The sequence below is a fragment of the Spermophilus citellus genome, assembly GCF_964194105.1.
Source record: "Spermophilus citellus genome assembly, chromosome: 7".
In the NCBI taxonomy this organism is placed as follows: domain Eukaryota; kingdom Metazoa; phylum Chordata; class Mammalia; order Rodentia; family Sciuridae; genus Spermophilus; species Spermophilus citellus.
The window spans coordinates 126,412,293-126,428,773 of NC_138188.1; the positions used below are offsets into that span (position 1 = coordinate 126,412,293).

Genomic DNA, 16,481 nt, shown 5'->3' on the forward strand with positions numbered 1-16,481 from the left:
TTTTTCTCTTTCTCATATATTTCCCTATTTTATCATATTCAGTCAACAAAGTATTGTTTGAACCATCACTCAATATGATTTTCAAGTCTGAGTACTTTACAAAAGGCCTTTATCCTAGTTTCCAAAATTCACAATGATTTTTCCCCTCATTTTTGCAATGTAATTTTGCTGGGTATCTAGAAGATTTTTTTAATGATAATGATGTGTGAAGCAGGTTCACCATTTGAGAAGTGTGTCATCTTATGTTGAGATAAAGAAACTTATTAGAAATCAAAGCTAAAAAGAAACTTAGAAGTCAGGAAATGGAATATCTGGCTATAAGAATGGAAGTTCATCTCGCAATAGTGCAAACAAAAATTTCAAAGAGAAATTAAAATTCTTAACTGTACAACTCAGATTTTAGGAGATCCGAAATTGATAAAATAACAGAATAAGTTCAAGAGTTAGGTTTTGGTTTTACTGTAAAATCTGAAATTAAGGCATTAAGACTTGAGAATCTACATCCTGCACCAGACAGACCTTCAGAACAGTGACATGGTCATTTTGCATGGAATGCTATCAAGCACTTTACTAACTATTCAATGACACTATGCATGAAGTACAATTATCATCACCAATTTACAAATAAGGAAAACATTACAGAAATTACATAACTTTCACAAAATGACAGAGTGGTGAAACTGGGATTTTCACAATTGAAATACGGGAGGGAAAAACAAGAAAGTATACTCAAATCTCGTAAAGAATATTAGTATACTGCAACTCCGTATGGTCCAGGAATGGCACCAGCAATATCACCTGGGAGCTTGTTAGGATGCACACTATCAGGTCTTACCTTACACTATACCTTTCCTATTTGATTATAATCTGAATTTTAACAAAATCCTAAAGTGATCTAATATACATTAAAGTATCAACAACAGGTGTTTGCCCCATTTATGGAAGACAAAAAAAGAACTCCATCTTAATCTGGTATAATTCTACAAACAATGAATAGGAATCACTTAGAAAAATAAGACTTACACAAGTATAGTACATAAAGATATTTCAGCCGGGCACAGTGGCGCATGCCTTTTATCCCAGTGGCTCGGGAAGCTGAGACAGGAGAATCACAAGTTCAAAGCCACCCTCAGCACAAAACATCAAGGCATTAAGCAACTCAGACCCTGTCTCTAAATAAAATACAAAATAGGACTGGGGATGTGGCTCAGTGGTTGAGTGCCCCTGAGTTCAATCCCCGGTATCCAAAAAAAAAAAAAAAATTTTTTTCAAAAGGTGACATTAGGATTTGCATTGCCTTTTCAAAGATCAGACAAAAAAAAGACTGGATAATTTTCAAGCTTAGCAATACAAAGTTTTAGGGAGGTATACATGGATTATATGTTGACCTTTGCTAGATTTCCAGAGTTGGAGGCCTAGGAAGCAACAATGGCAGTAAACTCAATTTAGAAAATGAAGCATGATTCCCTAAGTAAAACTAAAATGGAAAGAAAAGGTGAAAACTCTCCTAGGTGTAGGAGTTAGAAAACTCAAAAGAAATTCACAGTAGGAAGAAGCCACAACCACAAAAGGGGCAGAGATTTTTTTAAAAGCAGTAGGTTAGGTTTTAGTCTTTAGAATTCAGCTGGGATTAGAGCAAGAAATAAAAAATTAAAAAAATGTGGAAAACCACAAATTCTCCCTTGAGGGATTATTTTAATAACAGAATGGAAACCCTGCTTCTAAGAGAATAAGGATGTTCCCTTTGTAAATGTTATGTTTTTGTACTTTTAAAATAGAAATACTGTCTCTCAATAACTCCAATATACTTAGGTGATTCCCATTATCAGTGCTCAGTTGACACCTCCATGAGGTATTTCCTGATCACACCATTTAAAACATTTCATTTGTGTTTTCCCGAATACTACCAGGTCAACGCTCTCTTAATTTCCTTAATTGTTCTTTTCTAAAATACTCTTCATTTACAAAGATCTTAGTTACTGTCTTTCCCTATATTAGAATTAAACTCTCTAATACAGAGTCTTTCTATTTTGTTTACTACTGGTTTCCCCAGAGCTTAGTGCCTGGCACATTATGGTGAAACAATACATATCTGAGTAAAAGTTCAAGAATGGATTGCCAAGAACACAAGTGTCAAAGGAAAAGTGGAATGGAAAATTACAAAGTGCCAGACACTAGAATACATACTCTAATTAGATCTTGAGTTCCATAAGAACAGATATATTGATCTTCTACTATGGTAAGAATGGATGAAGTAGAAATACCAAAATAATTTATCTAATACAGCAATATTCCTGTATACCATAAGCTTTTATTTTAACACCACAGTAATATATATACAATATGTTGGAGACTGCCACTGATGAAGTTCAAAACATATTTTCCTTTATTCCAGCCAAGAGAAGTACTGTCAAGATAAAGGACACATGAGTAAGCCAAGGAACTAGTTTGTTGCTACCCAGGTAGATGATAAAAAAGATCAAATATTCTTTTCGTCTACAGGAGGGGTCTTGACATATTCTGTCATTCTTATCTGGATTTATTCTCTCCTACACCAGATGCATCAAAAAAAAAAAAAAAAGCGAAAAGCTTTGCTAGGAAGGTTATTTTGAGATGAGAAAATCAAGGTATAGCTAAAGGAAAAAGGGGCATATAACAGTCAGTACTTTACTTCTATTCTAGCCAAAAATGCTTTTCACCATGGTTAAGTTCAATATATTACAGCAATAAAAAGTGAGATATATGCCAAAATGTGCATCAGAATCTACAAGGACAGTAGCAGCTCTGATCTAGCAAATGTGGAACTGGAATCTTGGCTATGAACTGCTTTGGAATACAGTTAAAAATTAATTTTAAGACCTTTCTTTATCTGCCAGTAGTCTTAAACACCATCAACTAAGTGATCATAAAAACTTGCAAGCAGTAAATAACCAATAAACCATTTTTAGGCTAGAATAAATGTGTACTAAATGTAGACAAAATATTTTTTACCTGGAATGATCCAAGAATATCTTTTAGGGGCTCTTCATAAAACTCATCTCTTCCAAAGAACAGCAGCAACTCAAAGAAACTCCTAGAAAGAATAAATGAATGATAACTTTCAATGCTTGAGTTTTTGATCCAATTTAGATGAATATCAAGTGATAATAGCTGTCTAATGCTAAGCATTTTATTTTAAACCATCTGGTTTTAGAAAAAACTATCATTTATAATTCAAATTATGTTTTCAGTTAGATTTTAAAAGAGGTAGCCTAAAAATATATACAAAAAAAATACTAAAGTTGCTACAGAATGGAACAATTACAATATTACTTATGCCCACAACTGCAATCAAATTTAATAGAATAGACGGAGGTAAAAATGATGACCATGCATGGCAGGGCAATCCAAAATAGGCATAAAAGTTCAGCTCTACTCTAGTATAATGGGCCCTAAGAAAAAATTCAAATTTTTTCAGAAAGATACAAGGAATGGGTAAAACTGACACAACAGCATAAAGCAAGAGAGTCACCCTGAAGTTCTTAGCCAACATTTATATTAGAGAATATATATTACCAACCAAATCAAGTAAATAGCACTTTTCCTCAGACTCTAGGCTTACCTGGATTCTCCAACTTATAGCAGAACTGCTCAAATACTGTTACTAAATACTTTATGTCCTTTTAAAAATTCATGATGTCATAAAGAAAAAAATATGCACTATTTAGGAATCATGAACATAGAAGATTATAAAATTACTTAATATTTTTGACAATCCTAAAGTAATGCATACAAATGACTGGCCTTTCCAAATCATAGATTCTAATTCATTTACCATATACTCAACTAGAAATATCTAAGATGTTATTATTATAAATGTTTGCCTTTAATAAAAATAAATCTTTAATAAAGACTGAAACTTTAAAGTGGAGCTGTAACTATGAGAATAGTTTTAAATTAAAAACAGTTAAAAGTAAAAATGATAAAGAAATAATCTTTGCTGATTTTCCTAATAAAAAGCTCCCATAAACCATTTTTTTTAAAGTCAGCACACTAGAAAATTGGGAGAGAAAATTATTTCACAGAAAATACAGGCAAGTAGACTTTTTTCCAAATATGAAAAATGCTCTCTTATTCACAATTAAATGAAAAAAAAAACTAAAAAGACAAAAATCCATTTTTCCTATTCTGTTTACAAAAATAAAACTGTCAATGTCTTCTATGATGGCTCCAGTATACAGAAGCACACTGTGATACCTTGTGGAAGAGAAAGTAAATGGTACTACCACTTTTAAGAGAAATGCATTAAAATCATCAGAATTTAAGGGCTGGGGATGTGGCTCAAGCGGTAGCGCGCTCGCCTGGCATGCATGCGACCCAGGTTCGATCCTCAGCACCACATACCAACAAAGATGTTGTGTCCGTCAAAAACTAAAAAATAATTAAAAATTCTCTCTCTCTCTCTTTCTCTCTCCTCTCTCACTCTCTCTTAAAAAAAAAAATAAATAAATAATAAAATCATCAGAATTTAAAACACAAACATACCATTTAATCTAGCAGTTTCACTTAGGAGTTTCATCCTCCAAATACACAACACATAAATTCAATGATATATTGTGGTTTAAATCTGAAATATCCCCCAAAGTTTCATGTGTTGAAGGTTTAGTCCTCAATGCAGCAAGTTCATAAGAAGGGTTTTGGGGAATGGATTGGATCTTGATGTTTCTAAAGTCATCAATGATTAATCTATTGAGGGATTCATAGCTGGATAGCATTAATGGTAGGTAGTGGAAAGTAAAAGAAGAGGCAGGTCACTGGAGCAGCATCTTGGAAGGGCATTTCTGTTCCTAGGCTCCTTCCTAGATTGCTCTCTGATTCCTGGCTGCCATGAGGTGAGCAGCTTTCCTATGCCATGTGTTTCTACCATGATGTTTTGTCTCACTTCAGGCCCAAAGCAAAGGAGACAGCTGACCATGGACTAAAATCTGAAACTGTAGCCAAAACAAATCTTTCATCCTCTAAGTTACTTTTCTCAGGTATTTGTCCCAGCAACAGAAAACTGACTAACACATATACATACAAGGATATACATCAAACATGCCTTTTTGTAAAAAGAGACTAGAAATCTCTTAAACATCCACAATAGGGGCCTGAATAAATCAAATATAACCATATCTATACAATGAGATACAATCTAAATGGTAATGAGAATAGGTTACTTTTATATGAATAAAGAAAAATTCCTAAGATATATTGCTAAACAAAGATGCAGACATATATTCATTAAAATAGTACCTTTTATCACAATTTTGCTTTCTACGATCAACTATAGTCCAAAAATATTAAATGGAAAATCCCAAAAACAAACCATTTAAGTTTTAAATTATGTACCACAATGTATTATGGTTTGGATACACAGTGAACCCAAAAAACTCAGAATGTTTAGAGGTGAAATGATTAGATTATGAGATGGACTCAGCCACTTGAACGGATTAACAGGGCTGTAACAGTAGGCGGGTAGGTTGTGGTTGGAAAAATAGGTAACTGGGGGCATGCCTTTGAGGTTTACATTTTGTCCCAGGTGAGCAGAGCTCACTCTCTGCTTCCTGGTTGCCATGTTCTGAGCTGCTTTTTCCCTGCCACACCATTCCATCATAATATTCTGTCTCATCTTGAGTCCAGAGCTATGGAATCAGCCAACCATGGACTCAACCTCTGAAACCGTAAACCAAAATAAACATTTCCTCTTCTAAGGTGTTCTTTTAGTCACAGTGATGCAAAAGTCGACTAAAACAAGTAGCATGATGAAATCTTACACTGTCTCATTCTATCCCAAATAGGACATGAATCATCCATCCTTTTATCCCCTATATCCATACTGTATATGCTATCTGCACCTTAGTCACTTAATAATTGGTTATCAGATCATCTGTCAAGTTACTGCAATGCTTGTGTTCAAGTAACCCTTATTTTACTTAATAATTGCCCCAAAGCACAAAAGTACTGATGCAAAGAGGTATCTGGAGACAAAAGAGAAAGACAGAATACCTCTGATATTATATGACAACACTGCAGGACATGCAGACATATTTAAAAAAAAATAAGTACGTATGAGGTTTGTTACTATCCAAGGTTTCAGGTGTATACTGGGTGTCTTGGAATGTACCTCTCAGAGAAAGGGGTCTAACTGTGCATTATTTTTGTGCAGGAACATTCACACTAACACATATAGATTAAACACTGTCAGATTACCTTCAGATATACCCTACAACCTAGTAAAACCAGTTGCCTCTACACAGGGTGAACAAAGATTAGGGATAAGGGATGAAAACGAGAACTATTTTTCATTACTGATCAATTTGTATTTATTTTACTATTAGTATGTATGGGAAGAACCTTATCTATTCCCATTATAATAAAGTACTACTAATAATTCACATCTCTCTCATCTTTAAAGTTCTATTGTACCTGTCTCCACTCCAGCTATTCCACACTTGCCCAAAATCCATGTTCAACACAGCTACCATTGTTATCACCCTAAACATGAAAATGATCCCACTACTTAAGAGATTACAAACTACTGTTTAAACTGTACCATCTAACACATGGAGCTTCATAGGACACACTGGTTTTGTACGGATAATGCATTTGAAAAGCATTTTAACTGGTTGTCAATATTTTTAAATTGTGATATATCTAATCAACCTAGATTTCTCTTGAGTTTTTGAAAAACAGAAACCTTAAAACACAAGACTTGTATTTTTCTAGGAGAGTAAGCTGAGAAGCAACCGCAAATAGGGCATGAACGCGACCCTTCAATTTGTCAGTCTCCATCCACCTCTCTTACTTCTTTAATACACTGCCTATTTAACTTTTTACTTACATTCTCTTCCTGTTTTAGTTAGGATTTGAGATAACTGATCTACAAAAACTCCATATTTCTTATCACAATATCAGAACCTTTCTGTGATCCAAATCTGTCCTTATACACTAAGTTTTTACCATAATGTTTATGCTCTCCAACCATAAGAAATTTCTCTCCATTTCTTTAAAAAATACTTATGTACTTTCAGATCTTCCAATCTATAACTTCCTCGAGATCATGCTTACATGATTTCACCTAGGAACATGACAAACCCCCACTCTTTTCAAACATACACCATATTCTTCTGTACATCTATTCTCCTTGCATGTATCTCTATAATACCATGTCAAAATATGAGGAAGTTGTTTGTACTAAATAGAATACAGTGAGATTACATCATAATATTGAGTAAATCATATTAACTGATGAACCGATTAATTACAAAGGAGAAAGCTATATAAAGGTTATTAGTGGAAATGATATGTGTAGTGATAAGCAGTAAATTTAGAAATTAGTATGAAGATCAATATGACCTTATAAATAATCAAAATATGGAGGAGAATGTATCAGTCTTTTTGTTAATATAACAAAATACCCAAGGCAGGCTAATTTATAAGGAAAAGGGGTTTATTTTGGCTCATGATTCTTAGGTTGCAAGGTCTAAGGGCCACATGTGATGAAGGTCACCAAGGGTATTTTGTTTTGGAGGAATGTCCCCAAAGTTTGATGTTGAAAGTATGGTCCCCAGGGCTTGGGTTGTGGCTCAGTGCTAGAGTACTTGCCTAGCAAGTGTGAGGCACTGGGTTCAATTCTCAGCACTGCATATAAATAAATAAAATAAAAGGTCCATTGACAATTAAAAAAAATAATGTATGATCCCCAATATTCAGAAGAGAGGCTTTTGGGATGTGTTTAGCTCATGAGGGCTCTGATCTCAACCCTGTGTTAATTCACTGAGGGATTCACAGCTGGATGGCTCTACTGGGAATTAGTAAAAATTACAGACCCTAGGGCATGGCTGGAGGAAGTAGGTCCCTGGTGGTGTTTCCTGGAAGGATATTTCTTCTCTCATAAGAAATCTTCTTCTCTCTCACCCTCATCCTCCCTTTTATCTTCCCTCCCTACCTCTTTCCCCTCCTCTCTCTCTCTGCTTGCCATCTGCTATAAGATGAAGAGCTTTGCCCTACCACACCTTTCCACATATTTCAGTCCACTGTGAGCCAAAACAAAACTTTCAAAAGTTGATTTTTCTCAGGCATTTGTCTCACAACAGCAGAAAGCTGACTAAATCACAGGACATCATATGGCAAGACAGAGGGAGAATGCATGGTTGGTGTGTGTCTGTGTTGTCTCTCTCCATTTTTATAAAGCTGTCTAGATTCAATTATAGAGACTCTAATGACCTTATCTAATCCAAATCACTTTCCAAAGGCCCCACCCCTAAGAATCATAGTTAATTAAATTTCCATACTCTTAAGTCCTCACAATGGGAATTAAATTTCAATACACAAAGACTTGGGGGACACTCCAACTAAATCTGAACCATGGCAAAAATGTAGAATTATTGTTTGCATTATGTGAACATGAATGTGGACCTGTGTATGCTCCACCACTAGCTACTTCAATAATAAAACCCAACTCAACTATAATATTTAAATGTGAAAAATACACATGGTAAATAAATAAAAGTAAATAAAAGCAAAACAAAATGGTCTAGCTATTTCTGCATGAGGGAAAGATTCAGGAAACTCATGAAGCATTTGGGGAAAAGGCCAAAATCATCAAAGGAAAACTCTAGATTATATGTAGAAGTAGAAATGTCAAGTTTCAATGTCATTTACTAACTCACGCAAAGCATGAAATAAATGTTTAGGGATAAACTTATCTAGTCCTCATGGAAGAAAACTTCACAGGGTACAGGTATTTTCAAAAGTCAGAAAAACATTTTATGACAAGTAAATATTACTTGAAATTCAGATAAATAAGGTATTAATGGGACATGGTCACATCCATTTGTTTACATACTGACTATGAGTGCTTTCACACTACAATGGTGGAATTAAGTTGTGGCAATAGAGACATTATAGGTGAGAACCTAAAATATTTACTCTCTTTACACTTTCATGGTCTAGAGGGTGTAGAATCACATCATATGAATTTGAATCTTAGCTCCAACATTTATTTACTTGATGTGTAATCCTGGGAAAATTACTTAGTATTTCAATACCTCAGTTTTAGCTATAATATAGAAATAATAATAATAGCTGCCTCTTGAAAGAAAAGCACTTGAAACAATCCCTGGAATTTAGTCCTAAAGATGTTTGCTGACAAAAGTACAGGCATAATAGGAGATGATTCAGTTCAAAATAAAACAAATCATAAAATAAAGCCAGTCACACATTTTTTTTGGTTTCCTCATACATATGAAAGTTATGTTTATACTATACTCAGTGTGGTGTGTGATAACAGTATTCTAAAAATCAATGTACAGGGTTTGGTATATAGTTCAGTTGGTAGAGTGCTTGCCTCCCATGCACAAGGCCCTACGTTCAATTCCCAGCATTACAGAAACAAACAAAAAATCAATGTACATACCTTAATGAAAAAATATTTTTTAAAAAATTATTTATTTTTTATGTGTAGATGGACACAACATAATGCCTTTATTTTTTTTATGTGGTGCTGAGGATCGAACCTGGGTCCCGCCCGCGTGCTAGGTGAGTGCTGTACTGCTGAGCCACAATCCCAGCCCATGAAAAAATATTTCTATTGCTAAAAATTTTTAATGATAATCTTAGACTTCAGTGATTCATTCTTTTTGCTGATGTGAGGGTCATGTCTCAATGTTGAATGTTATTGGACAGATCAGGTCAGTAGTTGCAGAGGTAAGGTGGCGAGAGAGAGAGAGAGAGAGAGAGAGAGAGAGAGAGAGAGAGAGAGAATTTTTTAATATTTATTTTTTAGTTTTCGGGGACACAACATCTTTGTTTGCATGTGGTGCTGAGGATCGAACCCGGGCCACATGCATGCCAGGCAAGCGCACTACCGCTTGAGCCACATCCCCAGCCCCTGGCAATTTTTAAATATAAGACCATAATGAAGTTTGCCACACCAAGTGGCTCTCCTTTTCATTCAGAAAAGAGGTCATTGTAGCATGTAATGTTGTTTGATAGCACTTTACCTATCAAAATATATCACATGGTATAACACGAAGTAGAATTGTTGTCAGTATTGGAATTAATTCCCTCAAACCTAGCTTTATCAACTACATTTACATAATATTTTAAATCCTTTGTTGTCATTTCAAATATGGCGGCAGTATTATAACAAGAATAGATTCCATCTCAAAAAATCACTCTTTGGGGGCTGGGGTTGTGGCTCAGTGGCAGAGTGCTTGCCTAGCATATGTAAGGCACTATGTTTGATTCTCAGTACTGCATATAAATAAATAAAATAAAGGTCCATTGACAACAGAAAAAAAATTTTTTATTAAAAAAAAAAAAGCATTCTTTCCTTTCCTTTTATTTTCCCCCTCCTCCTTCAAGACAGGGTCTTCCTATGCTGCCCAGGATGACTTTGAAATTCTGGACTCAAGCAATCCTCCTACCTCAACTTCTGCAACCTGACTAGAAACCACTTTATTTATTCATAAGAAGCAACTCTCCATTCATTAAAATTTTACCATGAGATTGTACCAATGTAGTCATATCTTCAGGTTCCAAGTTTAATTCTAGTTCTCTTGTTCTTTCCACAACATTTGCAGTTACTTCCACTACTGAAGTACTGAACCTTTCAAATTCATTCATAAGTTAGATTCAGCCTGTTCAAAACTCCTATTAATGTATCTATTTTGATCTCCTCCCATTTATTGCAAATGTTTTTAATGGCATCTAGAATGCTAAATCCTTTTTAGAAGGTTTTCAATTTACTTTGTCCAGATTCATCAGAGGAACCACTGCCTACAGCAGAAAGCCTTATAAAATATGTTTCTTGAAGGATAAGACTTTAAAGTCAAAATTACTCATCATATGGTTCTCTACCAAAGCTCTTGGGTAAATGAGTGCAATTAATGAGCAGTGATTTTAAAAGGAATATTTTTTACCAGGCAGTGGTTCTCAAGAGTGGGCTTAAAATATTCAGTAAACCTTGTTGTAAATAGGCATGCTGTCATCCATTGTTGTTACACTGATAAAGCAAGAAGAGTAGATTGAGTATAATTCTTAAGGGCCCTTGGACTTTCAAAATGGTAAATGATCTTCAACTGAAACTCACCAGCCAAATTAGCCCTAACAATATTAAATCTGTGCTTTGAAGCCTGGTACTTTTCTTCCCTAAGAGTTCAAGATAGCTTCTTCTTTCATTACAAAGTTGATTCATCTACACTGGAAATCTGTTCTTTGGTATAGCCAGTGCTGTAGTTTTTAACTTAAGTGTCCCACAAAGGCTTGTATATTAAAGGTTTGGCCTCCAGCCTATAGCAATATTGGGAGGTGGTAGAACTTTTAAAAAGGAGGCTGATTCATAGTGGGGTAGGGAGGGGGAGCATGGGAGGAATAGATAAACTCTACATAGGGAAGAGGGGTGGGAAGGGAAGGGAGAGGGCAGGGAGTTAGCAAGGATGGTGGAATGTGATGGACATGAATTGGTGTGAATATACTTTATATACAACCAGAGATATGAAAAATTGTGCTGTATATGTGTAATAAGAATTGTAATGCATTCCGTTGTCATTTTTTAAAAATCAATTAAAAATTAAAATAAAATAAATGAATTAATAAAATAAAGGTCCAACAACAACTAGAGAAAAAAAAAAAAAGGTGGCACCTAGTGGGAAGTCTTAGCCACTGAGGGTGTGTCCTTGAATGGGATTATGGGACACTATTCTCTTTTCCTTTATTTCCTGGCCACCATGACGTGAACAGCTTCTTCGTATGCCATGTACTCCTGCAATAATGTTACTGCCTTGTCACAGCCTCAAAGCAACAGGAACAACTGACCATGGACTGAAACCTCTAAAACTGTGAGTCAAAGTAAACCTTCCCTCTTTTAAATTTGATTATTTTAGGTATTCTGTGTTAGGGTCTGTAAACAAGTCTGGATGGCGCCTGGCATTTTGCCAGAGGGAGTAATTTGTGAAGTGGAGATTCCTTATTGGTTGACTGCTGTATCTAGTTAATGTTAATTAAGATAAGCTGTGTGTAAGATATATATACTCCTCCTGTCCTACAATAAACGGCTCCCACTCCTGCTGTATCAATCTACACAAGTTGCTCGTCACCCCCTGGTTATTTTGCTGCAGCCGGACTGCAGCATTCTGTTTCAGGAATAGAAAACTAACTAACACAATCACCTTCTAGATAACTTGCTATAGCTTCTATATCAGCACTTACTGCTTCACCTTGCACTTCTGTTATTAGGACAGCTTCTTTCCTGAAACCTCCTCAGCCAACCTCTATTAGCCTCAATCTTTCTTCTGAAGCTTCCTTACTCAAGTTTGAATCTTAGTTCCAACATTAGTCTTAGTCTTCCTTACTTAAGCCTTTCAGAGAACTGAACTGATGAGAGTCTTCCTCCAGATTCGCCTTTGGTGTAAGGGAATGTTGTAGCTGTTTTGATTTTCTATCCAAACCACTAAAATTTCTCCTCATGAGCACCTGTGTGTTAACTGCAATAGCACTTTTAATTTCCTTCAAGAACTTTTCCTTTGCATTTACAACTTGGTAAACTAGAACAAGAATCCTAGATTTTGGCCTATCTCAGCTTCCTTTACTACTATTAATTGACATTATTATCCAAGTTTCCTTCAAAAAACTATTTAAGTTACTCTGAGATTTGTTCTCCACTATACATGTCAGTTTTGTTGAAATATTACATCAATTTCGCTTCTTAAATTATGAAAATTTTTTTTAAATATCTGGTTACTTTTCAAAAATTTCCAAAATACTATTATCACTAATATTTATATCAGCTTTTATTATTATTTAATAATTTGTTCCTCTAACATGTTTAACATAATGTTTAATATGTTAGTAGTCTATACATTAATTAATTGTACTCTTGAGCAAAATCATAGCTTACCTAGAGTCATTTACTTTAATTAAGAATTATCCAAGATGAAATTACCTAAACAAAATGAACAAAAATGATTTGTAGTGGGACAAATACTTATAAATGGTGTGCTTTTTGAACTAAAAAATAGATATCCCATACATAACCACAATACCATTTACAACTTAATTTCCTGTCATCAACCAGTATATTCCTATTAGCTATGCAAGCTTAACTATGTTACTGAAATCCTTATTGAAAATACTAACTATAATCTGTCTTTTGTATGCTCAGAATTTAGGCCATACTTTTCCATATCTTACAAATATGGTACCAGACTTCCTTAAATTTACAGACAAACACAAAGTATTTGGTAATTATAACCAGAACTACTCTTTCTTTCTGGATCTCTACAGTCCATCAGTAATTTCCACATAAAAGTACAAGAATGAGGATTTGCACATTTACCTACCATAGGAAATTCCATTAAATCATAATACATAATTATTCAAATATAAGATATCAATTTTCCAATTTAAGTCAAAGAAAATTAGGTCTAAATAAGTCAATAATAGAATAAAATTTCACTATTCACGCTTTATAACACTCAATACTTAAGAATCTCTTCTATATGTATTAACTCTAAACCATTGCTATCTTCTAGATATTTCTACTCAGTGCTACTTAACATGAACAAAGAGCATTTACTTTGACATATTCAACCTTCCATCTTTAAGATATTTTCACATGTTTACTGGGGAAGGAAAAGATTCTAGGTTCTATTAATGATTATGCCCCTAAGAATAATTTAAAAACTAAATAAAATAGTGGCCTTTGCCTTGACTAAAAATTCAAATATATTCAATATACTCTTCTCACCGCATTTCTAGACTAGGGAAAATGGCCTGTCTGTTCTTGGAGTTTATGTGGTGTGAAAATTCTCAAGCCAGGAATTTAGTTAATACTGGTCCTGAGCTAGTAATATCCCCCCAGAACCCGGTTTAAAATAAAAAAGCAAATCCTTTCTGTAGAGCTCTTGTTCAATCCAGGCTTCAATTACTAACATATTCACTAAAAATGTACACATTCACCTTGTCAATAAAAATAGCAACAACAAAACCCAAAAAATACAAGGAAACACAGCACGGTTAGCAAGTGTCAATAGAGTAAAGTTAATTTACAAGGACTTAATTTATTAAAATCAGAGAATATAAAATTTGAGTATCACAAAGTTTAAGAAATAAAAGCCAGGCACATTGGACCACAACTATAATCCCACGTAATCAATCCCAGCAACTTGGTACACTGAGCCCAGAGGATGGCAAGTTCAAGGCTAGCCTCAGCAAATTAGGAAGGCCCTCGCAACTTAGTGAGACCCTGTCTCAAAATTAAAAACTAAAAGGACTGGGGATGTAACTCAGTGGTGAAGCAGCCCTGGGTTCAATCCCCCATTACAAAAACAAAAAAGAAACAAGCAAAAAGCCTGTGGTGAGATGAGAGGCAAACAAAGCCCATTTTCTGAGTGAAATTTAGATGTGTAATCCTATACCATGGATTATAAATGGCATAATTTATACCAGTGGAATAAACACTAGGAATACTTAGCAAAATTACAACCTGCTCATCCTTTTGCCCAGATTCTTATCAATCTAATGACAGAAAAAGCAGAAGGATAAATGCAAAAACATATTAATCATAGCACTATTTTCAGTAGGAGAAGGATGGAAAATACCCAAATACTTCAGTAAAAGACAAGCTGAATACAGTATGATATATCTACACAAAATGGTATGAACTATAAAAATGAATTTTGAATAGTCTTTGTTATAATATCCAACATATAATAAGTGTAAAAGAGCAGGAGAAAGTATATACATGTGTTTATCCAAAAGGACACAGAAATAGTTTTATAATTTTTAAGTTGGATCTTATTTTTCCATCCAACTAATTTGTGTTTTTAATAGGAATTTATATCATTTATATTTTATGTAATTTGTGATATGTTTAAATTTAAAACTTAATGTTTTGTCTGTCTTATCTGTTCATATGACTCTACAGACACATTCATTTTGACTTTTTCTTTCACCTTCTTTTACACTTAGTAATTTTATTCCATTTTTTCCTCCTTTTTGGCTTAATGTAGCCACTAGCCCAGGTTAATGTAGCATAGGTTTTACAAATATATATCTTTTAAAATCCCAGCCTGCCCACAAATAATACCATGCTATTTTAGGTACAATAATCCAGGTGTTACTTTTATCATTTATTTAGTATGCTATAAACTAACAATCCTTCACTACAATTTTGCTTTATTTCCAGCATTTATAAACATGTTCTAGGGCTGGAGTTGTGGCTCAGCGATAGAGCTCTTGCCTAGCATGTGCGAGACCGTGGGTTTGATCCTCAGCACCACATGAAAATAAATAAATCAAATAAAAGGTGTCCAACTACAACTAAAAAATAAATATTAAAGAAAAAGAAAACATGTTCTGTAGGCTGACCTTAAGTTTTGTAAAATTTGCCAGGTGCACACCTGTGTAATCCCAGCCACTTGGAAAAGCTAAGGCAGGAGGATCACAAGTTAAAGGCCAGTCTTAGCAACTTAGCAAGACTCTGTCTCAAAATAAAAAAGAGCTTGGGATGAAGTTCAGCAGTATAGTGCCCCTGGATTCAATCCCTAGTACCCTCAAAAGAAGGAAATTTTATAAAACTTATACGGGAATGTAGCCACACCCATTCATTTATATATTTTCTATGAATACTTTTGTGCAAAACAGAGTTTAAAACAGAGATCTTATGGGTCATGAGTCTAATATTTGTTTTCCTAAAAGATTTTTTTCCTTCATCATTCCTCTTTGGAAAGTTGTTATTTCATTGTATTCTGACTCGTATAGTTTCTAAAGAAATATCTGCAATACTTCTTTAGTTTGACTATGATGCCTCTAGATGATTTAGTGCTAAGTCCTTAAGTGTATGATAGGGTGGAGGGTTTTAAAAATGATCCTGCTTGGTGTTCTCTGAATTCCTGGATCTGTGAATTGATTTCTCTCCTTATTTTAGAAAATTCACAGACATTGTTAGTCTTGCTTCTGCCTCATTTTCTCTTTTCCTTATGAGATTCTTTAGTAGACATAGTTAACAGTTTTGTATTTTCCCAAAGTTCCTAGTAGCTATATTCTGGTTTCTTTTCTCTTTGCCTTTTAGTTTGGATGATTAATCCACATTCAAAATTCATTTTTTTGTCCACTGTATCATATATACTAGTGAACCAGGAGATTCATCTATTGCTGGTTTGTTTGTTTCCAGCATTTCCATTTAAATCTTTCCTAAAGTTTCTCTCTGGTTAAATCCCCAATCTGTTCAAGCACACTGACCATCATTTCCACCAGAGTCCTTACAGCTGAATCTGGTTCTATTAATTGCTTTGTATCTTGATAGTCGAATAAGATGGTAGAGAATGAGATACATACTATTTGTGCTTAGAAACAGGAGTATCTTTTCTTCTCCTGTGCCTTTTATTATGAAACATTTGAGTTAAACTAGTCATGAGTTTAACTGGCTTCACATTGCTGTTTTATTGTTTTTAGAG

At 34.4% G+C, this 16,481-nt stretch overlaps 1 protein-coding gene across 2 annotated transcripts in view; it reads right to left on the reverse strand.

Annotated features, from left to right (window-relative positions):
* Positions 1 to 16,481, reverse strand: part of ZNF654 (zinc finger protein 654) — a 75,731-nt gene that overhangs the window by 25,500 nt on the left and 33,750 nt on the right. For both annotated transcript variants that reach the window (XM_081302858.1, XM_081302857.1), the window contains exon 3: positions 2,992 to 3,073. In XM_081302858.1, coding sequence (XP_081158984.1) covers positions 2,992 to 3,073 — 82 coding nt within the window. The remainder of the gene's footprint in view (positions 1 to 2,991; positions 3,074 to 16,481) is intronic.